This window comes from Musca vetustissima, unplaced genomic scaffold (assembly GCF_032173495.1).
Source record: "Musca vetustissima isolate MV318-11 ecotype Yass unplaced genomic scaffold, APGP_CSIRO_Mvet_v1 utg12440, whole genome shotgun sequence".
Classification (NCBI taxonomy): domain Eukaryota; kingdom Metazoa; phylum Arthropoda; class Insecta; order Diptera; family Muscidae; genus Musca; species Musca vetustissima.
The window spans coordinates 171,338-199,090 of record NW_026877117.1 but is presented as its reverse complement, the minus strand read 5'-3'; the positions used below and the strand labels follow the sequence as shown (position 1 = coordinate 199,090).

Below are 27,753 nucleotides of genomic sequence, written 5' to 3'. Positions count from 1 at the left end.
CGGCGGGCAATTCCCATTCAATGTGGCAACTTATTTAAATGCAAAACACTCAAAGACATGATCTTCTATTTGAACAAAAAACAACACAACAGAATAACTCCCTCTCTTAGCAAGCACTCTCTCATTTACATTTCGGATTTCTCCCGTTCACTCCCTCTCTCTCGCTCCAAAATGTCCAGTTAACTCAGTTTATCTGGCATGCTTGTGCATATTTTTGTTCTGCTTTGTTTGGCATATAGTTGTTTATCTATCGTAAAGTTGAGTGAAGTGATGGCGCAATGCCGATTGTTTTGTCAGTTGAGAAGTTGAGTGCGAGAATGAGAGACGGTTAATATTTGAATAGAACGGAAAACGCGTGTGACGACAGTTTATTTTTTATATTTTCTTTTTTATTGTTTTATTATAAGAAAATATATTTAAATGTTAAATATTTAATGAAAAGAGAGATAATATTTTATATAAAAAATATTTTTTTTATTAAAAAGAAAATAAAAAATATATAAACAAAAAATATTATAAAAAATTGTTATAAAAAATTTTTGAAAAAAGAAAAATACCAAAACAAAACCTTCTCGTTTTTGTTGTTTGTGTAAACCCGAAAAGTAAAAGATGCACCGCATAACTTCTTGTTTTATCTTGCTTGTGTGTGTTCTGAAGTTGTGAAACAAGTTTTTTGGGGACATTAAGGCTCCATGCGAGAAAAAATGTGTAAAGTGCAAAAAAAATAAATGCCAGCTGGAAAACAAGAGATCTTGAAATTTGATATCCAAAACCATAACCCCCCAAAATGAAAATAAATACAAAGATTTGAAACAAAAGGTGTTTTGTATTTAAATATCAAAAGGAGGAAAATAAACAATAGTGTGAAACCGAGAGAGTTGCCATATTAAAGAAACGGGGAATTGAAATTGAAAAATACATTAAAAGTAGAAATTAAACTTAAAAAATAAATAAAATTCTCAATTAAAGTAATAAAAAAATTAAAAAAAAAATTGAAATACAAAAAAATTAATTACGAAAAATTTTAATTAAAAAAATTGAATTACAAAAAAATTTAATATTTTAAAAAATAATATTTGGATTTTCAAAAAAAAAAAAAAAAAATTCAAAACCCCTTTCCCAAAAATAAAAAGTGATTTTTGAGTGTCTTTTTGTGCATTGAAAAAAAATTGTTCGGAAAAATGTCAACCATGCTGGTGAATTCCCCCAAAACTTTATTTTGTTAAAATCCCCCTCCCTCGCCGTTCAAATCCTTTTGAAAAAGGATTCGATATTTTTAAAAGTTTTTCCAACAAAATACAATGTTGCAGTCCCTGGAAAATACGACATCTTTAAATCGCTCTAATACTTCTCTAACTACTCTACACACATCTACAACATCCTCGCCAGCTACTGTCACCTCCTCGTCCTCAGCCTCGGCGGATAAAGAAGAAAAATCCCAAAGAAGACGTTCCACATTTTATGTACCACTGGTCATTGAAGACGACGACGAAGATAATACAGACGAAGGGGATAAGAAGAGATCCTCCTGCTCTTCGACATCTGGTAGCCTAAGCAGCCTTATTGGAGCAACTAGTCACAGCAAGGATTTAAAAAATTCCAGCAACATTAATCTCAAAAAGTCCACGACGAGCCTTTTTAAAGGCTCCTCCAGCCGTAACAGCGGTGGTAGTGGTGGTGGAGGTTCACCACGCAGCAGCTCCACCTCCGTTAAGGTAACCACACTACTTTTTGAAAGGGCCAATAGTACCTTGGGTTTTAGTACCACCTCTTCGAATTCCTCTACAGCCTCCTCGGGCTATCGTAGTGGTAGCGGAGGGGGTCGCAAGGGGTCATCCACCAAGAAAATGGCACCACCATGCGGTTTCAATTGGAGTCTAAGTGGAGTTACTGATGATTTATCGGCCGATTTGGATGATGATAGTGATGCAGCGGAATTTATTATAGCCATGAATAAAAATAAAATAACATCCAAACCACCACCACCCATAACCACCAGTCCAGAGAAAACGGCCTCTGTTTCTTCTTTGAGTTCCGCCAATAAAAGGAACAGCAAATCTTCGACCTTGAGTTCCACTAAAACCACTGGCACAGCCTCAACACATCGCTTGAGTTCCAGTAGTTCCACCAAGTCCATAATTTCCACAGCAAATCATTCCACACCCTTGGCAAAGCCTAGGCCACAGACCCAAACCACGGCCAGAACAAAGAGATATGGTGTGGTTTTGAATTCTCCTGATGATGGCAGCTCGCCGAGGAACTCTCTCAACAGTAATATGGGGGATCATGTTAGCGAGGCCCGGAAATCCACAAGTTCATATAAATCCACCACATCCTCCACGAATGGGGGTGGTAAATGGCCCTCACCGGCTCCCCGGTCTCGTTACAGTGATGGTGGTGGTGTTATTTCCAATGAGGGTGGTAGTTTGGCCACCCCTGGCGGCAAATCAACGTCATCACTGTCGTCATTGTCCAAACAAAACAATACAATGCATGCTGTTTCGAGCAAAACAAAACAAACCTCCTCCAACACACACAGTAACAGCGGCAGCAGCGCCGCCAGCAGTGCAAAGGCAGCGACATCGAATGATAACAACAATAGCAACCACCCAACCACCCCACTCTCTGCAAATTCTTCGTCTCACAACAATTGCAATGAGTACGACGACGATGATGATTCAGAAATAAGTCGCATGCAGACGAACACCTCGACTCCGATTAAAATGATGAAGTCACGCTCTCGCACGAACATCTTGTCTGTGCCGCCAGCCTCAAGTAGTACACAGCAAAGCTCTGAGCAAAATCTAATCAATGTCGCCAAAATAAAAGCTTCCAATACAACAACAACGAATAGTAAACAACAGGGAGCAAACACAACAACAACGAAAATAACTGTTAACACCACCACCACCACGATGAACACAACAACGACACCCTCTCCAAATATTTTGCGAGTCAAAGCAAAAACATTGCCGCAAAATTTATCGCCCTCAGTTGTTTTACAGCAGGGAGAGGCATTGGATAAGGCCGCCACATCGTCGTCGTCTTCGCCCAAAAATTCAGCAGCTAATAAAAATTCGAAAAAATCCCCTACGGATACCACGGGAACTTCGTTAAATCGCAAATTTGGTGGCTCCCAGGCATGTAATTTGAATCGTGATCCCGGCTCCACAAAAAATGTTAAGTCTGGCAACACCATATTAACCTCAGCCTTTCCACCAAAGAATCTCTTCCTGCTAAAATCTACACCAAAATTGAGTAACAACAGCACGTCCATGTCTTCATCGGCAGACAGTTCATTGACCTCACCACCGAATAATACAAATTCCTCCTCCTCCAATAACAACAACGCCAAAAATTATCCACCCCATCCCCATCAAATAACCTCACCGGCCAAGAAGTCTTTATCCTTCATAAGGAGGGCCCATTCCACAAAACTCTCACGCAGTAATTCGCTCCTAAAATCCATTGCCTCTCAGCACCAGACACAAATGCAAACCGGTGCCGGAAATAATGCTGGCAACTTTTGTTCCGGCAGCTGGGGAAAAGATTTCTATTTGCAATATGATGTCTGCCCTCTGGCCTTGGATGAATTGGATACATATTTCCGGGCGGAAAATTGTCCGGAATTGATAAGGGAACGTTTTAAAATTTTGGATGTTGATTTGGCACCAGCGGAGGGGAATTGTTCGGGTACCGAGACTTTGGTACAGGAAAATAGCACTTTGTCATCGGCTGGTGGTGAAACATTGAGGCATATTGATAGTAGTATTGGTAGCAGTCCATGTTCGGATAAGGAACAACAGCGTAGTCCAGGTGGCAACTCAGCGGCAGGAGTGACAGTTGGCGGAACGGGAGCTGAAGGTGATGATGAGGATGAAGATGATGATGCAGGACATCATTCAGGTAAGAGAAAAGAAAAACTATTTAGAAAAGAAATAGATGGAGGCCTGAAAAGACGTCCTTACAAGGACTTGATCTCGATGTTAGAAATCTGAAAAATCGAAAAAAAAATAGTTTTGAAATTGAATACAATTCAAATCTCTTATAATCGGACATTCGAAATTGATCGAAATAGGCGATTGTCATTATAAACGAAAAAATGAGTGAAAACTAAAAACAATTTACACAAAAACAGATGGAGGCCTGAAAAGAGGACCTATGAAGGCCTGTATCTGGATTTTAGATGTCTGAAAAATATTAGGAAATCGAATATTGAAATTTAATACAATTCAAATCACTTAAAATCTGACATTCGAAATAGGCGATTGCCATTATAAACGAAAAAATATAAAGAAAACTCCCACCAAATGACTGAGCAAAATTCGCTGTCTATAGGAAAAAATGCCTCGGAAGGCTGTTCTATTTTTTTTTTTCTATAGAAAACACTCGCCTCTTATGGCTGGGCCATTTTATTTTATAGAAAAAGCCACCCTCAAGGGACTGAATATTTTTTTAGAAGAAATTATTCTCAACAGGCAGATATTTTTCTCTCTAGATTTTAGAGAATTATTTTAATTTCAAAAAATTTAATTCACTCTCATTGGGGCTCCTCTCATCATTGAGAGGTTTCTTCTATTCAGTTTTTGTTTTGTTTAATTCCCTCCACCCAGCCATTAATCATAATCCCTCTATTTTATAACAATAAATAGAAATTAGCATTCTCTCCTTGGCTTTTACGCATATATTATTCTTCTTAATTATTAATATTAATAATATATTATTAATATTACTATTTTTAATTTATATTCTCTCAAAATCCTCCCATTTGGCCACCCTAACAAAAAGATCTTCTATTACGCTTCATTATTTGTTGTTATTTCACCTAGAACCGTGTTATCTCCTGCATTACCTTGCCCAGTTATTATTTTTTAGTCTCACTGATTTAACACAAACAATTCACACACACATTCTATCTCTCCCCTTTGCTCCATCTCTCTCTCTCTCTCTCTATGCATGCACACACATAATACACTCCTTAATTAATACAAAACGAAGGAAAACGAATGCCGCAGACACGTCATAACCTTTGCTCTCTCACAGTGTGTGTGTGAGTTCAAATTGTTTTGTACCTGTGCATGATTGAATGGAGTTCGTGTGCTGCCTCTCTCTCCATCTCGTTCTCTGTGTGTCTAACAAAAATAAACAAAGAACCAAACAACGAAGAAAACCTGGTTAATCTTGACAAAAATCTTTCGACAAAAATACTACGTAAATAACGAAGTAAACGTAACAGAACTAAAACTAATAACAATAACAACAAACGGCTATGAACATATTTGCTTTTAGTCATGCCGTGGCAAGATAAACAACACCACATTCTTGATGTTCGTTCTTCTTCTTCGTTTGAATGTTGTGTTACAGTTTTGGTAATCAATCATTTCGATGATGTGCGGCTGCTTGTGTTGTTCTTGTTTGCCATATATTAAGAAGATTTGTTGTTGTTTTTCTTGTTCTTTTCATGGTTATTGATGGTCATGATGCTGCTGGCCGGTCGGCCATTGGATAATGTATCTGTAAAGAATGATAAAGAAACACAACATGGAGAACAAGAAATATGTGGATAACATATGATCAAAGGCCAAAAATATATCTTTGAAAGTTATTGGGGATGAGTGACCAAGAGAGTGCATATGTGTGTGAGAGAGAGAGGGAAGGGGAGCACAACTTAAGAACCTTTCAAATTGAACCGTTCACATTTAACTGAGTAGTGCCCTGTAATTAATGAAAACAAATTGAATGGTTTGGGGGGATTAAATGAAAAGCAGAAGATGAAGAAGGAATAAAAAGAAGAATAAGGTATTAAAAGAAAATCAGAAGAAGGAATAATAAGAAACATAACCACCAAAAATAAAAAAGAGCGGCTACTAAATAACCACATTTCATTCTTTATTTTCTTTTGGATAAAAAAAAAAACAAAACAAAACAAAGAGCCTTGAGGGATACTTAATTTATACACATTCCCAAAAGAAGCAACACTAAAACGTAAACAAGCCCATCATGAAGTGACATGAAAACGAATGAATACCTTTTCAAATAAAGTTATCTCAGGTGACATAGAGACATTTAAGCGGGGGGTTATTAAACAAATATCCAATGGACAAAATGTAAAAAAGAAGAGACATTAACAATTTTTTATATTTCCAAAAAAGAAAAACAACAACAACAAATGTCACATGTTTAGTTTATTTAGGTGACAGTTTAACTATTGTCATAACCTTTTGGAAAAAGAAAAAAATTATCGTAAAAAACGACAGATGTGACAGATTGTTGTTAATCTCTGTTTTTTAGTTGAGACAAAAAGAAGATACCTAAATAAATGTTTTTGTTTTGTGATTGATGATAAAAGGTGAAGAGAGATAAAAAACTATTTTTTCAACTAGATAAGCACCGAGATAAGTAAAAGTTAAGCCATGTTTAAATGCAGGGGTCAGTGGGGTATGTCAAAGAAAGTAAGTTGGAGGGGCCAATGTAAAAAATTAATAAAACGAAAAAAGTTAAGAAAAACCAAAATAAATAATATAAAAATATAACTAAAATAGTAAAAATTAAAAAAAATAATAATAATAATAAAATTGACTAAATTTTAAAAATAAAAAAATTTAAAAACAAAATAAAATAAAAACAAGAAATTAAAAAAAAATAAAGTGAACTATAAAAATCTACAAAAAACCAAGTTAAAAAATAAAATATAACTAATTGGAAAAAAAATAAATTAAAAAAATTAACAAATATGAAAAAATAAACAAAAAGGTAATATTATATTAAAAATTAATTAATAAATAATAAGGAATAAAAAAATAAAATTAAAAAATGAAATAAAAATTAATTAAAATAAATACAAAAATATTTATAAGTTATTAAACAAAGTTAAAATGAAAAAATTAAAAATTAAAAAAAAATAAAAACTGGAGTTAAAAAATTAAAAAAAAGTAATTTAAATTAAATTAAAAAATAAAATAAAAATTAATTAAAAAATAAAATAAAAATTAATTATAAAATAATATAAAAAAACGAAATAAATTGAAATCCTAAAAAATTAATTGCATAAAAAAAGAATAAAAAACAATAAATTAAAACATAAAATAACGTATTATAAACAAATAAAAAAATTAATTATAAAAAATAAATTTGAAATGAAAATTAAAATATAAAGGTACAAAATAAGTTAAAAAAGAAAAATAAATAAAATAAATTTAAAAATAAAATTAAATAAATAAATTGCATTAAAAAATTGAAATAAAAAAATTGTATAAATATTTATTAAAAATTAATTACATTAAAAAATAAAAAAATAAATTAAAAAATAATATAAAATTAAAAACTAAATAAATTGAAAAACTAAAAAAATACATAAAAAATGAACAAAAATTAAAAATAAATAAAAACATATGACAAATTAAAATAAATAAATACAAAAATTAATTTAAAAAAAATAAATAAATTTGAAATGAAAATTTAAACAAGAATAGAAAGTTAAAAAATAAATTAAAGAAGAAACATAAATAAAAACTAAACTAAACAAATAAAAATAAATATAAAAAATTAAATAAATAAATTGCATTAAAAATTAAAACAGAAAAATAAAAAAATATGTTAATATTAATAAAAAATTAAAATAGAGAATAAATTACTTAAAAAAATTAAACAAAAAATATAAATTAAAAAATAAAATAAAAATTAATTAAAATGAAATAATATACAAAAATAAATTATAAAAAATAAATTACAAAATAAAAAATTTAAATAAAAATTAAATTACACTTAAAAAATACAGATATAAAAAAAATAAATAAAAAGGCGAAAAAGCCAAGCTGAAAAAAAAAACTAAAAAAATAAATTACATCAAAAATTAAATTAAAGAATAAATTTCATTAAAAATAAAAAAATAAATTACATCAAAAATTAAAATAAAAAATAAATTTTATTAAAAATAAATAAAATAATGATTTCATGATAAATAGGACCAAAGTCTCTTCATGAAATCTTGCCTAATCAAATTGTAAAAGTGTTTGCTCTATTTCCTTGATAGCCATTTGAATTAAAATTTTGAGGTTTAGAATCGATTCTGGGCTGTTGAACTTCTCTGTGGCCCCAAAGTAAAAAAAAAATCAAGGTGTCAAATCCGGAGAGCAATTATGATCACCTCATAGAAAGATAACTCAACGGTCCAGAGACTTGTCACACAAAGAGGCAAGGGGTTCTTTGCTTGTGTTCCTTTTGAATATTTTTGAGGTTTTGATTTGATTCTGGGCTGTTAAACCTTCTCTGTGGCCTCAAAGTCAAAAAATGCAAGGAATCAAATCCCGAAACATCGGAGAGCAATTATGATAACCTCTTTGAAAGATAACTCAACGGTCCAGAGACTTGTCCCATAAAAAGGCAAGGGGTTCTTTGCTTGTGTTCCACGTAGCTCTCTCTCTCTCTCTCTCTTATTGAAAATAAACCTTGTCCAGATCGGCAACATATAACTTTCTAAAAAAGTGATCTAATTTTCGAAAAATTAGGTCTAATACCACTCCGTACCACAAACCGCACCTGTGAGGATAAAGACAGGTTTCTTAATAAAACTGGTGGAGATTTCCTAGCCATAGATGCGTTCAATTTCCTTCTTGACAGGCCCATCATGAGTCAGGATAATTTTCCGAATGGAATTCCGAATCATTTTCCTTATGCATTTCAAGGAACCAGACAGCAAATATACGCAACGTTTTTAACGATAGGGGCCGCCCTGAGTTCTTGTGTTAAGTGCGAAATTTTTGTTTGTTTGGAAAAATGGAAACGAAGGACCATTTCATTTATTTTTTTGGAATGGAAGATAAACATTTTTTTTTGAAATTTCATTTGGGAGACCTATGCCAATATTTCATAATATATTGAGATAAGAAGCTTAAATAGCAAAAAATTGGTCTTTCGAAAGTCCTATAAAGATAATAGAACAAATTTTTTAAGTCGAAGGACCAAAAAAATTATTTTTATTTTTTTAATTTCAAAATCGTAGCACAATTTCTTTAAATATCGTTTTCAATTACAAATTAAAAATGGTGTTTCGAATGCCCTATGAAGCTAATAGAACAAATTTCTTAAGTCGAAGGACCAAAAATTGTCAGTTTAAATTTATTTTTTTCTTTAATTTCAAAATCGTAGCACCATTTTTTTAAATATTGACTTCAATTACAAATTAAAACCCCAGTATAATGTGATATCTTAAAGCTCTCTCTCGATATTTTTTGCAAGCAATTGTTTCTTTTTTTTTTTTTTGAGATTAGATAAGACCCAAATAAAAAAAAAATAGGTAGATAGGTTAACACCTTAAGAAACCCCTCTTTGTAAATTTCCACATGCTTACGATAAATAATTTTTTGTGTTGATAAACAATGTAAAAAACAAAACAAAAATATTTCAAACCCCATATTTTTCTATTATTGTTGCTATGAATAATTTTTGTGTGTGTGATTTTCAATTTTGTTCAATTGAATTGAATTGATTTTTTTGGCAATTTGTGATTTTTTACAATTTCATTACATTTTGGTGTGGAACTGAGCGAGTGGCTTTAATCTGGCTGCGAGGTCATTTCCACAATTATGTTTATTGTTTTGGTTTTTTTCATATTTGTAATAATGGTTTTGGTTGTTGTTATGATTTGAAAAATAATAAAAACCAATGGACCTGTTTGATGTTTGAAAAAAGTGTTTGTTACATGTCTGTCTTTTTTGCCCCTCAAATAAAAAAATCAATGTTCACTGACGATGTCTTAACTTTGAAGCATGACGACGCCCGCCAAAAAGCCCATTTAATTTTATTTTGTATGGACAGACACGCGTATCGGAAACCAGGGCCTAAGATTTGTGCCGAACATTATTATTTATTTATAAAATTTCATGATTTTGTTGTTTTGATTTTCAACTACACTTTGTTTTTTTTTTGCTACGTATTTTGGGGTAGGGTAATTTGTTTTGTGTTAATATTTTTTTGTAATATTTTTATTTTTGTTTTCAATTTACAACAACAACAATTCGTGGTTTTGTGTGTTTATCTTCATTTGCTCTATTAACTGAATTTTTTATTTTGTGTTTTTTTTTGTTAGTAATCGTGACTGGGTTTTGAGTTAAGTTGTGGTATTTGTTGTTGTTGCTGCTACTTTTTTGTCGTGAATTTGTAATTTACAATTTGTTGAAATTTTGTAATGGACGTGTTGTTTGTTTTGTTTGATTGTTAGTTAATTCGATGCGATATCTATATTTGAAAATTAGTTTTGAACATGAAATTAAATATTCATATCTGTAAAGGGCAGCAAATTTTGAAATGTCACCTTTCAAATTGATCAGGAAGATAGAGAGATCAAAATGATTTGTATAGGAAAATTATGAAATCACTCGAAGGACCATTTTTATGGACACTTTAAAGATTAATATAAACATACAAAAAAGGTGATTCCTTCGAGTGATTATATATTTTTTCTATTAAAATTACTTTGATCTCTAATTCAGAAGTTGCCAAAGATCGTGTTTTTCCATTTGAAAATCACTTCGAAGGACCATTTTATGCTGGAAAAATGAAAATTAATTATATTGAAGGGCAATTTTAAATATATACATGCGTCGAAGGGTCATGTAAATACTTTGAATCCCGTCGAAGGGCCATTTTAAGCTTAACAAATTAACATTAATGATATCGTTCCGATACAGAATTCTCTCTCTCTCTAAGAAATGGTAGATAGATTGCAATGTCTGGCGGAAGAGAATTCAAGAAAAATTGAGTTATGGACTATCTCGAAGGACCATTTTTGGCTTCAATCACGTATTTATCTCAATGCCTATTAAAAAAAAGAGGCAAAATACTTACATGAATCGAAGGGTCAAGTATATATCTTGAATCCGATCGAAGGATCATTTCAAGCTTCCAAAATTAAAGTTAATGATCGCGTTCTGTCCCAGAACTGTCTCTGAAGACAGATTGTAATTTCTGGCGGAAGAGAATTCAAGAAAAATTGAGTTATGGACTATCTCGAAGGACATTTTTGGCTTCAGTCACTCATTTTTCTCAATTCTTATTTAATGAATTCTAAGTTACAATGAATTCGACCATTTTGTATTCTAAGTTACAAAATGGTCGAAGGACCATTTTTTTGGTTTCAATCACTCATTTTTGTCATAGCTTATTTAATAGAAAAAGAAACTGCTATCGAAGAACCATTTTCTATTAAACTTTTTAATTATAACCTTACACTTTATTCTTTTCTTTTTGTAAGTCAAAAAAGAATCATGTGACGGTCGGATGTTACGAAAATCTGGATTATGGTCCATCTCGAAGGACCATTTTTTTGTTTCAATCACACATTTACTTCATTGTTTATTAAATTGCTAAACAAAATTAGCTCGAAGGACCATTTTCAATTAACTAATGAATCTGGAAAAATTTCAAATGCTTAGTTTCTGATTTGAAATCAGCTCGAAGGACCATTATTGAAAAAAAACGATTATATTTTTATACTGTTATTTATTTTTTTTTTAAATTCCTAAACAAAGGGAGGTCGAAGGACCATTTCCCATTGACTCATGAACTTGAAATTAATCTCAAATGCTTAGTTTCCAATTAAAAAACATATCGAAGGTTTCAATCACATATTTACCTTCTTGTTTTATTGAATTGCTAAACAAAAGATGTTCGAAGGACCATTTCCAATGAACCTGAAAAAAATCTCAAATGCTTAGTTTCCAATTATAAATCATCTCGAAGGACTATTATTTGAAAAAAAAAATATAGAATTTTATTTTTTTTTATTAAATTGCTAATCCAAATGAATTCGAAGGACCATTTCCAATTGAAAGGAGCTTGAAGAGCCATTTCCCATTGACTAATGAACTTGAAATGAACCTCAAATGCTTAGTTTCTAATTCAAAATCACCTCGAAGGACCATTTTTTGGTTTCAATCACATATTAACCTCATTGTTTATTTAAATCCCAAACAAAGGTAGCTCGTAGGATCATTTCCAATTAAGAAATGACCATTTCCAATGAATCTGAAATATAAACTCAAATGCTTTCTAAGGCTTAGTTTCTACTTAGAAATCATCTCGAAGGACCATTATTAAAAAAAAGATTATATTTTTTATAGTATTGATTTTTTATGAAATTCCTAAACAAAAGATGCACGAAGGACCATTTCCAATTGACTAATGAACTTGAAATTAACCTCAAATGCTTAGTTTCTAATTAGAAATCACCTCGAAGGACCATTTTTTGGTTTCAAGCACATATTTACCTCATTGTTTTATTTAATTGCTGTAAAAAAGATGATCGAAGGACCATTTTCAATGAAACTGAAAACAAGTTGAAATGCTTAGTTTCTAATTAGAAATCATCTCGAAGGACCATTATTTGAAAAATTATTACTTTTTCATAGCGTTGAATTTTATTATTAAATTCTTAAACAAAGGGAGGTGGAAGGACCATTTCCAATTAACTGACCCGAAGGACCATTTCCTATTGACTGACGGACTTGAAATGAACTCCAAATGCTTAGTTTCTAATTAGAAATCATCTCGAAGGACCATTATGTGAAAAATGTATTATTTTTTGCATAGTTTTGATTTTTTAAATAAACATTTTTGAAAATACGAATTTTTGAAATATTCAAAACAAGGATTGTCTGCTAATTTTTAAAGACAATTAACTTAATCTTCAATATAACAAAAAATGACATTCAAACACATACAGCAATTTGCAGCACGCAAATGTCATATTAACGCAAATATTTTAGAGAAGAAGTTGAAACATTTTTGAAACTAAACTATAATAAAAAATACAGCATGAACAAATTAAATGATGTCTCGAAGAGGAAATGATTAGTAATTTAGTAGAAAAATATAAAAAAACACAACAAACTAAGAATAAACTAAAAGTAAAGAATAGAAATAAGCTACTGAGTTCTCTTAAAAGCGATAAAAATCCCCAAGCATTTTATTTTCAAGAGAATTAAAGGGCAATGCATTTGACTGGTCTCCATTAAGTCTTCTACTTATTCTTCCTCAGCTTATATGAAATTTATATCAGTATGGGGTTTTTTCTTTCCTTTTAATCTTGGTGTTTTATTTTCTTTTCACAAAAAATGCCGCAAAACTTATCAAATATTTCGAAATTGTGTTTTAACTGACCTACAATATTTTTCAGTGGTAATCAGCAATTTTTCTTATACAAAAAAAATGTTTTTACAAAAAAAAAAAAAAAAAAAACAAAAAAATATTGCTGATAATAATAGAAATGTTAACATTGTATTTTTTAATTGTGAAAGAAAAAAATTCTGTTTTGCCAACTTTGTGGTTAAACTGAAAAAAGTGTGTCCCAATAAATTTTCGCTTCAGCAGAAACACTTCTCCAATTACCTCATTGCATAACAAAAAAAAATAAAATAATAAAATAAAAAAATAATTAATTTAAAATGTTGTATAATTTGAAACCGGCTTAAATGAAAATTATGGATGAAAATAATTATTACACAAGGCAACAAAATGTGCACTCAGAGAAAAATGAAATGAAAAAATGTTCTCCGAGAACAATTTTTTCACTGCTAAATCATGTCGAAGGACCATTTGAAGCTTCACATATAAAATATTTTAAAATATTCCTAACTCGAAGGACCATTATTTCTTTTTATATATAAAAAATATTCACAGTTATCTTGAAATATCCCCTTTGAAAACCATTTTTTAATGTTGTTCTAAGTCGAAGGACCATTTCTTATTAATACAAAATATTTACAAAGAAAACCCTTACAAACGTATTTTACGATTTTGAAATATTCAATTTTATATAAATACTTGCAGTTTTTAAAGAAAATCTACTTTTAATTTTACCAGAGAATTATGTGTGGAAAATGATCTCGAAGGACCATTTTCAATAATAATTTTTTAAGGTAATTGTCTTGCGAAGTTTCATGTCGAAGGACCATATTGAAATAAATTAATTTTTAATTCTAAATTTCAAAATATGGAAGACACTTTAAAAATTATTCAAATTTGTTTTTGTAATTTGGTGTTCATGGCTCGTGAGAATTATTTTTGTATCTCTATATCATTAATTTGCTTACCTCATTAGTTTTGATTATAAAAATAGTTAGATTGACTCATTTAAAACAGGTTGAAGCACACATATCTCGATTCGAAATCTTAATTAAATGCCAATGCAAAATACGAAATTGAAAAAAATAAATATTTGAAAACCGTGAGACTGTTTTTGGTGGGTCATAAATTAATGCAAATTTTAAAAGCACACAAACAACATTTTAAATAATTTTCGATAGTAAACATTATTTAAACTTGGTTTGGTGAAATTAAATCGGAACTTTACTTCATTGATTAATTAAATTGTCGTCGTTGTCAAGTTTTTTCATTTGAAAATTGAAAAAAAAACTGCTCGAAGGACCATTTTTCATGTAAAATATTAAATATTATTTTTCAATAAAATATTATTTTTCAATATTAAATATTAAATCGATTGAACATCGAAGGACCATTTTACTTCATTTTACCGAAGTCGAAGTACCATATTTGAAAAGAGATTACAATTTGAAGTCGAAGGACCATTTCATGTTTCCTTAACGAAAGTGGTTTATCTAGTCAAATCTTATTACAAAATTCGTGCTAAGTTTTAAAGTCAACTCGAATGACCGGAAATTCGTTATAGACAAGAAAAAATATTCAACCGGTGCACTTATAAAGCTTGAAGCCTTTGCAAACAAGAAAATCATCTCAAAGGACCAATTTTGATTATTTTTATTTTTTTTTTATACCCTTCACCACACTGTGGTACAGGGTATTATGTCTTTGTGCATATGTTTGTAACAGGCAAAAATAATCAAAATAGACCCATGGTTCCTTTTGAGAATATGGATAGAATCACTTTCTAAGTCGATTTATGCATGTCCGTCTGTCCGTCTGTCTGTCCGTCCGTCTGTCCATGTTAAATTGTAAACAAAGTACAGGTCGCATTTATGATCCGAATTGGATGAAATTTGGCATAGGTCACTTATTCGGCCCAAGGACGAACCCTATTGAAATTGGGAAAAATCGGTTCAGATTTAGATATAGCTTAATGTATACGGTCCCTATATATCTTTCGATTTGCACGAAATTTTGTACAGCCTACCCATTTAGGTCTAGAATGATGTCTGCCAAGTTTCGTAAAAATCGCTCCAGATTTAGATATAGCTCCCATATATAGTTTCGTCCGATTTCATGTAAATGGTGCCCCAAAGTCCCTATATATCTTTTGATTTGCACGAAATTTGGCATAACGTACTGAATTTAGCCTAGAGTGATGTCTGCCAAGTTTCGAGAAAATCGGTCCAGATTTAGATATAGCTCCCTTATATAGTTTCGTCCGATTTCATGTAAATGTTGCCCCAAAGTCCCTATATATCTTTCGATTTGCACGAAATTTGGCATAACGTACTGAATTGAGCCTAGAATGATGTCTGATAACTTTCGAGAAAATCGGGTTAGATTTAGATATAGCTCACATATATAGTTTCGTCCGATTTCATGTAAATGATGCACCAAAGTCCCTATATATCCTTCGATTTGTACGAAATTTGGCAAAACGTACTTAATTTAGCCTAGAATGATGTCTGTTAAGTTTCATGAAAATCGGTCCTGATTTAGATATAACTCCCATATATACTTTCGTCCGATTTCATGTAAATGGTGCCCCAAAGTCCCTATATATCTTTTGATTTGCACGAAATTTGGCATAACGTACTGAATTTAGCCTAGAGTGATGTCTGCCAAGTTTCGAGAAAATCGGTCCAGATTTAGATATAGCTCCCTTATATAGTTTCGTCCGATTTCATGTAAATGGTGCCCCAAAGTCCCTTTATATCTTTCGATTTGCACGAAATTTGGTACAGCCTAATCATTTAGTCTAGAATGATGTCTGCCAAGTTTCGTGAAAATCGGCCAAGATTTAGATATAGCACCCTTTTATTATAGATTGATTTTAAGTAATTGACGCACCAAGGAACCAATAGGAACAAAACGTTCTGAAATTAGTATAACCTAGCATGTGACAAGTTTGTTTGAAATCGCTCAATATTTGGATGGACCTTCCATATATATTTTCGCCCGATTTCAACTAAATTGTGCATCAAACTCCTCATGTTAGTCAGATTGACATCAAAGTTTGCACATCGTACAAAATTGAGCATAAAATTATATAGTTGCGTTTTCTAGAATTACAGACATAGCCCAACGGTTGCCCTATTTATATTTGTTTGAAGTCGATTTACATACTTTATGGATAGATCTAGGTAGATGCACATTTAGATAAATATCACATATTTTATTTCATCCAATTTCATGCTAATAGTCCTGTTTAATATACCCATAGTGGTGAAGGGTATCATATAGTCGGCCTCGTCCGACTTTACTACTTTCCTTACTGGATTTTTTTTTTGAGAAAAATGGGATAGGTGGCTCTGTAGGTAACAACTCGAAGGACCATTTTCTAATATTAAAAGCTATGTAAAATCGAATGTAACAACAAATTTACAAGCCAATTTAAATCGGAGGTGCAGTTATGATTATTATTTTTTTTTTGGTAGCAACTGGAAGGACCATTTATTAAAATTAAAAGGCAACGAAGAACCAATATTTCACAATTTTTTTATTTAACTTGGTAGAAGAAGAGAGCAAAATAGATTGAAAAAAAAAAACACTTGAAGTCGAAGTACCATTTTATCTTTACTAAAAAAGAATCACATCGAAGGACCATTTTTTTCGTCATCTCTAAGGACCAATTTTTTAATTGTTTTTTTTTTTAATAATGGGGTAGGTGGTTCTCTTGTAAACAACTAGAAGGATAGGTGGCACTCTAGGTAACAGCTCGACGGACCATTTTCGAAAATTAAAAGCCGATATAAGTCGAATGACCAATATTTGACCATTTTTTATTAACCTTTTGGAAAAAGAAAGAGAAGCGGCAAAAAATTTCGAAATGTCGAAAAAAGTAGAAGATCCATTTTATCTTCGTTTGTAAGGGAATCACATCGAAGGACCATTTATTAAATAAAAAATTGAATGCCATTTGAAATCGAAGGTTCAAGCCATTATAAATCAAAGAACCATTTTCGATAAATATTATATTCTTTTTTTTTAAATGAGATTGGTGGCTCATTATGTAAGAACTCGAAGGACCATTTCCTAAAATTAAAAACCACATCAACTTATTAAACTTCGTAACAAGAGAATATCGAAATAAATTGAGAGGAATCTTGAAGTCGAAGGACCATATATTATAAATTAAAAATCGAAATGCCATTTGAAATTCTATATATTTTATTTAAGTTATGGAGGTTAAGTGCGGTATTTTGATATTTTTCAACTCGAAGGACCATTTTTTTAACATAGAAATCTACATACACATTTAAATCGAAGGACCAGATTTGCTTACGTTATTCTCCAGAAATTAGTTAAATAAATTGAATAAATAATATGAAAGATACTTCGAAGTCGAAGGACCATTTTAGCTACAAATTAAGAATAAGGTTTGTAGTCGAAGGACCATTTTATTTTCGCTAAAAAAAGAAAAGAAGCTAAAGGACCATTTATCAAAAATCTACATTTCGTTTGAAATGGAAGATCCAATATTTTAATTTAATATTTTTTTCTAATCGAAGAATGGTTTTATTTGAAAAAGAAATATAATAGCCACTTCAATTCGATGGGCGAATTTTGATTTGTTTTGAAAAATATGAGTAAATTAAATGATACGAAAGGCACCTGAAGTCGAAGGACCATTTTAGCTGCGAAAGCTTAACACGAAGGACCATTTTCAAAATAAAGATTTGAAATAAAAAACACATTTGAAATCGATTGATCAATATTTTACAGTTATTAAGCTATGAAAGAGAATATAAGCGAAATAAGTTGAAAGAAAACGGTTTGTAGTTGAAGGACCTTTTTATTCTCGCTAAAAATTAATCAGATCGAAGGACCATTGATCAAAAATCTACATGTCGTTTGAAAGGGAAGATGTAGTATTTTTTGGAATTGCAGGACCGAAGTTTTTAATTTTTTTTCAACACGATGGACCATTTTTTAATAAAAGAAATATAACAGCCATTCAGATCCAAGCATAAGTGAAGTCGAAGGACCATTTTAGCTGCAAAAACTTAACTCGAAGGACCATTTCCAAAAATTTTTAATTTGATTTTAAATCGAAGGACCATTTTTATGAGGAGAGTTGTAGATAAAATGTGTTCTTTTTTAGTGCTTCGTATTCCCGGCTTTGGCAAATTTGTATTCAATTCCGTATTTTGTTGCCTTTATTTTGTTGAAAAGTCCGGTTAAAGTCTTGTTCGCCCGCCATTCTTTAAATTGAATGATTCATTTGCCACAAGAACAAAAAATGTTGATGTGAATTAGGGTCACTATAAAGATCACTAGGGTGATTCTCATTCCCATTCATTCTCACCATAATGTGCATAAAATGCAATTCACAATTTGTTGTTTTTTTTCGAGAAAATGAAAAAACTGAACTCTAAATTAATATTAATTAAGGGAAGTTGTAATTGAATTATGGAACATGAAAAAAAAGAATTGCGGACGAAGAAGAAAATAAAATCACACAATAAAAAACATGGTCTTAAATAATTTCCTTTTAAATCCTCCTACACAGGATATTAACCTGTCATCCTGCAGGTAGGTAAATCCAGTTTCAAAACGCCCTCAATTGCATTTTGTTGTGTGTCTCGTTTTATTCAATTATTTTCAGTTTTGCAATTGAAATGATTTTTTTTCTTCTGTTTTAACGAAGTTCCGGTTAGTCTGTCTGACACTCACGCTCGTTCTCCCCGCTCGCACAACTTCCTTTTGTGCCAAATGATGATGAATGATGGGCTCAATTGAGGTTACAAAAACAACCCCCGCTTTATTTCAATGTTGATCTTTTTTTCTGGTTCCCAAATACTTCCGTTGAACACTTGAAGAGAGGGTTCGGAAAAAAAGAACAATTCCCCACATCCGTCTCTGAAAATAAATGAAAGGAAATCCATCATATTTTTTTTATGTGATTGTCCAAAAACAAAATAATATTTGATCATCATTTGATTTCGAATCTACAACTCATTGCTGATTTCATAATCATTGCCGTCTCTCGACTGCAACATGATGACCAGTAGTTCCCATGGAATTCCTTGAAATCTGCTTGTATTTCCAGTTAAAGCATTCAAATATTTTTGTTAATGTTGTTGTTGAATTTAGCCCCCCAAAACTGAAAACATGAAACCTGTTTTGGTTTTATTTTTCTGATACAGAATCAATAGCATCTAGCAATCCGCAGGGGATTATTATAGGCCAAAATGAAGAGGGGAGGAGAGGGAGGGATAACATGCGAACAAAAAATCAATTTACCTACCTTTTTCTTTTTCTGCTCCTCCAGTCATGACTCATGTGTTTTTGTGGCCAAATGATTCAAATTCCAATAACAAAAACTGGTTATTGGTTTGGGTAAAGAACTGATCTGGATTTTTAATTTAGTTTTAGTTCCCACCAAAGTATTCTTTTTCTATTTGGAAATTTTCTCAACACTTTGCTATTGAACTTCATCGTATTTATTTTCAAATCTAATTGATTTATTATTGATTAAAAACCCCGAAATATTTTATTTTTTTTTCAACATGTTTTTGTCTCTACTTCTAATAAATATTCAACGGCTTCTGTTTTATGGCTGCTAAGTGGTGAAAACACAGGTGAAATCTTTTGTTTGACCCCATCGATTGCCATTTTGTTTTGATATTCAAATTATAAGCCATAACTCTTATTGTGAATCATTGATATAATTTCTATTTCAGCCTTTGTTTGTTTTATAACTGGATTTTTATCTCAAATCAAACATATTTGCATTTCTCAAAACAAAAACTAATGCTTGCGTATATTTTTTTCATTGCAGGTATGTTGTGGGACCCAACTCATTACAAATCACCAGCCAGTAAGTAGTTGTGTAAGGTCAATTTATAGGGAAGATAGTAAAAACCTTAAAAACCAAAATTCGTTGGGATTTTTATCTATGTATGTAATATAAATGAAATGAATAATATGTTTTGATAGGAACGAAGAACCAATTAAATGAAAAACATATTTTAATTGGAACGAAGGACCAACTATTTTCTCAAATCGACATGAAAGTGCCAACGAAGGACCATTTTGCCACTAAAAATAGCAAAAAAAGACATGTCGAAGGCAAAATCTATTCTTTTTCAGTAAAATAAAATCACTCCAACGAAATATGGACATTTTTCGCTAAATCGAAGTACATTCACACCATAAAAATAATCCAACAGACACTTTTGGCTAGACCGCAGGACCATATAATCAGTCAGACACTTTCGGGTAGATCGAACGACCAAAAATATCTAAAAATGGAAAAAACTTCCATTCAAGGACCCTTTCGATATAAAAATAATTATCTATACACTTAAATGACAATGTTTGGCAGTATTTGTCAGGAAATATGTAAAAAACCGAAACATACACCTCGAAAGACCAATTTCATGTAAACATTTTTATGTAATCACTTTAAAGGCAACTACTAGTCATTATTTTCCAATTTTTCATAATTATTTTAATCTAAAAAATAGTTATCCAGACCTTTTATATATTTTTAGTTCCACAAAAGAAATGAAAATTTTACTTAAATTGCAAGGAATGACCAATTGATGCTCTAAATAGACAAGAAAGACCCAACGAAGAACCATTTTGCCAACAAAAATAGCATACAGGACATTTAAAAGGCAATATCTTATGATTTTGGGGAAAATATAATCCCTCAAATGAAATATGGAAATTTTCCGCTATACCGATAATCAGACATTTTCGGCTAGATCGATGGACCATGTAACAGAATATATCTAAGAAAATGGAAAAATACCACTCGAAGGACCATTTGCATGTAAAGATGTTTATGTAGGCACGTGAAAGGCAATTACTAGTGATTTTTTGCAAGATCGAAGGACCACTTTCTCGCAATGGAGTTCTAACAAAATTAAAGACATTACATAAATTATTTTTTCTACAAATAATCATCCTGGCCTTTTGGACTTTTTCTATATTTTTTAGTGCCACATATGAGATGAAAAATATATTTTAATTACATCGAAGGACCAATTGATCTACCCAATAGACAAAATTACCCTAACAAAGGACCATTTACCACAAAAAATAGCAAACAATGCCTTTCAAAGCCATATCTTACCATTTTGGGTACAATATAATCACTTCTATGCGATACAAGTAGTTTCCTTAATATTCAGTAAGATCGAAGGACCGTGTTATTAGAAAATATATATAAATATGGTAAAATACCCCTCAAGGGACCACTTTGAGAAAGAATTGGCACTTAAAAAACAATTTCTAGTCCATATCTAAGGACCGTGTTACCAGAAAATATCTAGGAAATTGAGAAAGACCCTTCGAAGGACCATTTTGCGATCCGGACACAAGAAAGGCAAATTCTAGGCATTATTTGCCAGATCGAAGTAGCACTTAATTACAAAAATATTAAAAAAATCAAAAATCATTACGGTTATTATTTTCATCAACAAATTATCGTCCCATCCCCATCGAAAAAACAATTTTTAAGTAAAAAAATATTAAAATAATAAAATAATTATCTCGACACTTGAAAGGCAATTTCTATCTAAAGTCCGACAGTTTTTGGCAAGATCGAAAGACTATGTTATCACAAAATATCTAGAAATTTGAATAGAGCCGATCGAAGGGCCATTTTGTTGTAAAAATAGCTACCTAGACATTTGATAAAGCCGATTCGAGACATCATAAGCCAGATCGAAGGGCCACGTTTCCACAAAAGAATTCTAGAATAATAGAATAACCCTCGGGATTATTTTAATATAAAAACACTCTTACAATGTTTGTCAGAGTGCAATCCCTCCATTGAAAACCTAGTATAACCTAGGACCGTTTTACCTCAAAAATATCTTAAAAAAGTTCTTTAAAGGATTTCATTTAGGTATATTCAAATCATCCAGACAAATCAGAGACAATTTCTAGTCATTGTTCGCCGGATTATGTTCCCTTAATACAAATTTTAGAATTTTTAGATTCATCGAAGGACCATTTTTGTATTTTCGGGTACATCGAAGGACCATTTTAACTCAAAAGCCTTTAGAGGATAATTTTAATATTCTCAAATCATCCAGACACATCACAGGCAATTTCTAGCCATTGTCCGCCTGATTATTTTCCCTCCATCCAAATCTTAGAATTTTCGGGTACATCGAAGGACCATTTCTGTATTTTCCTGTACATCGAAGGACCATTTTACCTTGAAAGTATCTTAAATAAGCCCTGTAGAGGCTCATTTTAGTATACTTAAATCATTCAGACGCATCAGAAGCAATTTCTATTCCCTCCATACAATTCTTAGAACTCCCGGGTACATCGAAGGACCATTTTGCCGTGAAAATAGCATAAATATTTGTAAAACTCATGTAGAAGTATAATTTTACCATTCAAAATTATCCACACACTTCGGAGGCAATTTCTAGTCATGGTTCGCCACAATATATTGACTCCACAACATTCGAATATTTTCGGGTACATCGAAGGACCATTTTATAGTAAAAATGTAAAAAAAACGTTGAATGACCCAACGAAGCACTATTTTACCATACAAATAATTATCGACATACTTCAAAGGCAATTTCTAGTCATTGTTTGCCAAAACTCCATAGCCTTCATGAAATTCTAAAGTTTTCAGGTACATCGAAGGACCATTTTACCATAAAAATATCTAAAAGGTATTGAAACTCCTTTAAGAGAACCATTTTACCCTACACAAAACACTTCAGAGGCAATTTCTAATCAATGCTTGCCGGAATATATTCACTTCATCGATATCCGAACAAATTCGGCTACATCGAAAGACTATTTTATCATCTTTAGAGGACCATTTTACCCATTGTAATAACTCAAAGGCTATTTCCAGCTATTTTTACCAAGAATACATTCCATCCATTGATCTCCCATAATTTTTTGCTACATCGAAGGACCAAAAAAAGTTTCAAAGTAGTAAAAAAGACCATACGAAGGACCGTTTTACAATAAAAAAAAATAACCTAACCTCTACTAACTATATTTTCTCTATTGAATACATCGAAGGACCAAAAGATCTTTAAAGTTGTTAAAAGTACCAACCGAAAGACCATTTTACAATAAAAAACAGACATTTAGACGCTTCAAAGACAATTTATACAATTTGTTCTCATTGAATACATCGAAGGACCAAATAAAATCTTCTTCAAAGTAGTAAAAAAGACTATTTTAACATTAAAAAACCATCCAGAGGCTTCAAAGGCAATTTCTAAATTTTTTTCGTAAGCAATATTTTCTCTATTGAAATAAAAGATATTTTTGGCCGCATCGAAGTACCATTTTATCAAAAATTAAGTGACCTCCACTGCATTTCAAAAAAATTAATTTTACTTGTCCATTCCCATTTACTCACTCATTTTCTGCGAAAATAAAATTGCTTTATCTGTCTCATCTTCTTCCTCTTTGTCTTTTTGTCAGGTCATAAATCTTATTGGCTTTCTTCTTTCTTCGATTTGAGGAAAAAAATACCTTAATCTTCTTCAGAAATGCTTTCCAAATGGACAATGACTCTCTCCACCATTAGCGGACGAGAGACAACCACTTAATCAGGATTATTTTTCTTATTTTTTTTCTTATTGGGTTTTACAAAGAAAAGGCGATGATGATGATGACAATAAATGTATCTTCATTGACAGTTGTTTAAATACCACATAATAAATGAGAGTGGAGATGAACATTACAGCGCTTGAAGATGACAAAGAATGACATTTCCAATGAGTCATCATCATCTGCAATTGCCAGGAATCTTGTTGGTTTTGCTACAGATGACAAACACAAGGAGAGAAATACTTTTGCAAATAAATGACAATAGAGGAATGTAATTGAAAATGGGGGAATTAATTTTCACGCCTCAATAGAATGTCCACTTAGTTTGATTGAAATATTAAGCATAGTTCACAATTGCCGTTAATTAAGATTATGGTCCTTCGATCAGCAAAGTTTTTCAATATGCCATGAAATAATATTATCAATATTCCAAAATTACACGTACAAGAAAATATTTCCAAAAACTAACGAAGAAAGTTAATTTCTAGTCCATATTTTACAGTAAAATATCTAGAAAAAATCTTAAAACTGCAACGAAGTACCATTTTTGCATTAAAATAATTACCCAAAGGCCTATTGTAGCCATTCTTTCCCAGAATATATTTCCACTATCGAAATAAAACAATTTGAACCTACATCGAAGGACCATAAAATATCTTAAAAATAGAAAAATATCCATCGAAGGACCATTTTTGCGTAAAAATAATTATTTAGACACTTAAATGAGTAGATTGTAGATATTATATGCCAGATCGAAGGACCATTTTTACACAAAAGAAGTCTAAAAAAATCTAAAGACTCTACAGTGATTCTTTTTATCTGACAAAAATCTTACAGAGCGTAAAACGCCATATCTAGACTTTGCGTGACCGAATACATTCCCTTCATTGAAATCCTAGAATTTTCGGTTATATCGAAAGACCATTTTTCCCAAAAAAATATCTAAAATATTTAGACACCTCATTTTGGCGCATTATTTTACAATAAAACAATCATCCAGATCATTTAGAGGCTAATTGTAGTCTTCATTATTCGGAATATGTTCCCGCTATCACAATACGAAAATTTTAGGATACATCGAAGGACCATTTTACATCAAAATATCTTAAAACATTTTAAAATACCCTTTTGGTGGATCATTTTACCATACACAAACAATTCGGGTACTTCAGGCAAAAAATGTAGTCGTTGTTTTGCCCGAATGAATGAATTCATTCAAGTCCGAACATTTTAGGCTACATCGAAGGACAATTTTGAAAACTCATAGTAAGGACCAGTTTACCACAAAAATAACTATCCAGGTGCTTAAAAGGCAACCTCTTGGAATTGTTTGGCAATATATATTTCCTCTATAAAAATCCGCAAAGTTTTGTATACATCGAAGGACCATTTCACTAATAATTGAGCATATAAAATTCGAGCTGTTGTTGTGCGGAGAGAACTTTACCAGAGTAATCATTTGATGCGGACAAGTATATATTTATTCAAACTCGAATTCCTGTTATTAATGAAATAATGATGCTCGAAGGACCAAATTTAAATTGAGGACTAAAATTAAGCAGGTAAAATAGATGTGAGATTTTAAAATTGTTTGTAAATATTTTTTTTTGGTCCTTCGACTACATTTTTCAATGAAGTTATAAAAAAATTATGCTCGAAGGACCAAATTTAAGTAGAGGAATAAAATAGAATGGATATAGTAAAATAAATTTAAAATAATTTTTATTATTTTAATAAACAAAAAAAGTTTACTTTTGGTCCTTCGACTACATATCTGTATCTGCCATGAAGTTATGCCATGCTTCATGCATTTGAAATATGCAGTCGAAGGACCAAAAAATATTTATTTAATTTATTTTATCTGTTCAATTTTATTCCACAATTTGAATTTGGTCCTTCGAGCACTTCTCATCAAACCCCTCATTATTTTCTTAGAAATTTTCGAAACAAATTTCTTTACCCAATTCCCATTATTAATAAAATCAAACCCACATCATCACATAATTGTATGTGATGTAAGGCACATACCATACCCCACTTCAAACTAGCAAAAAAACTACAAATCTATGAATATTCTTCCGCCTATATAGCTCTAAGCAAAAAAATATATATGGCACAAAATGGGCACGTCGCCATGCCATTGTAAAATCACATAATCCATAGAAGAAACAAATTTGCACCAGCATTATAATTTGTGCTTGTTTTTTTTTGTTCAGCTTTCAAAGTGAGCGGTACTCGAAACGCTCAATCTGTACGTCCGTCTGTCACTTGTATGTCGTTTGAGTGTTTGGTGATGTGATCATAATGTGAAATTGTCATTATTATTACTATGGATTACCCATAGAGCCCCCTAGATATAAATGGCAAAATTTGAAAGTACTCCAACGTGTCACACGATGTATTTGTTGCTTTTTCTGTTTTTTTTTGTCATTTCAAACTCATTTAAATAAATATCAAATAATACCTTATAAATAATTATGATTACTTAGGAAAACGTGTCAGAATTTATTAAAAAAAAATTGAAGTTAAAGGTGAAAAGAAAGAACACGATTTATGTTGAGAGCTTGGTTTTTTTGCGCACAAAGCAAAATGTTAATATCAGCATAATTAGTTTTGTAAATAGAAAATAAAACGTGACAATTGATCTAAAAATTTAGGCATTTGTAATTGAAAATTGCACAAAAGAACAAAGATCATGAAGCAATATATTTAATTGAAGGTTAGTTATAAAAAGATCTAGGCTGAATTGGTCCTTCGACCTCGAAGTGATCATTAAAAAAGTACTTAGATTTATTATTAATGTCCTTAAGGGTTCAAAAGAAGCCTTTATTTATAATTAAGCGAAATACCATTTTTTTTGAATTGGTCCTTCGAGCATAAATGACCCTTTGAGCAGACCTTTTCCATTACACAATTACTGGCTAATTTCGATGAGATGACTCGAAGGATCATTTTAAAAAAAAAACTGTATTACAAATTAGTCTTCTTTTGTCACCTTAAATAATAGTTATAAATTCTGCCCGAAGGACCATGAAAAGCCGAAAGTTATTCTCTTGATCTCATAAAATAAACAATGGTCATGTTATTTGCCATTTGGTCCTTCGAGCATAACTGAAACCATTAGACTCTTTTTCTTTCGAAATTTAAGGCAATTAAAAATAAATACTAAAAAAACTCTAAAGAAAATTAATTTTTAAAAATTATAAACTGCATTACAGCACTCCATAGGGACAATTCATCAATGCTCATATTCTTTATTTGGTCCTTCGATTCGATAGCTGAAACCTTTTGATTAACTCTTTATCTTTCGATATTGGTAGAACATATCTTTGTCACCTTGAATAATGTTTGTAAATTCTGCGTGTTCCTTTAATCGAATGTTCGTTCTCTCTCATTTTTGGGCAATATCTCAGCTGAAATAAGTCAGAAGAAACGTTGTATAATTGGTCCTTCGACCAATTTACTTAAACTACAAAATTTAAATTGACATCATTACATCTACTCGAAGGACCACATAATTTTATTATATCTAACCTCAGCTTGAATTAATATTGAAAATCCGACCAATTTTTACCGAATGACAAATATTATTTTATTTATTATTTATTTATATTTATTTATTATTTTTTTTCTAATATATTCTTTGATAACAATTACTCGAAGGACCACTATAAAAATTATGGTCCTTCGATGTATCTGGAAATGGTCCTTCAATGTATCTGCTATACAGAGGCATTTTTGCTTGCACAAATAAGAGTTTTATATAAGATTTTAATTAAAGAAAAATAAGCCTTCACAAAAGTCAGTTAGGTGCATAAGACGAATGGTCCTTCGACATATAAATGGTCCTTCGAGCAGCCTCATAAGTTGTTTCTCTGTGAAGCTAAATCTCTGCAAGCTATCTTTTCGTTCTTCAAATTATTATTTAGTTAAAAGAATATGCAATTATAACTCTGTACTATCAATTTGTCGACTTATTCATAAATGGTCCTTCAAAATGCCTCATAGTTACTTTTTCTGAATATATTAAAGTTA

At 31.2% G+C, this 27,753-nt stretch overlaps 1 protein-coding gene across 1 annotated transcript in view; it reads left to right on the top strand.

The window, feature by feature from the left end:
* Nucleotides 1-1,301: 1,301 nt before the first annotated feature.
* LOC133321688 (ras GTPase-activating protein raskol-like) overlaps nt 1,302-27,753 on the top strand; it is an 85,927-nt gene continuing 59,475 nt past the window's right edge. Inside the window, exons 1-2 of the mRNA XM_061530770.1 lie at nt 1,302-2,853; nt 2,995-3,906. Coding sequence (XP_061386754.1) covers nt 1,302-2,853; nt 2,995-3,906 — 2,464 coding nt within the window. The remainder of the gene's footprint in view (nt 2,854-2,994; nt 3,907-27,753) is intronic.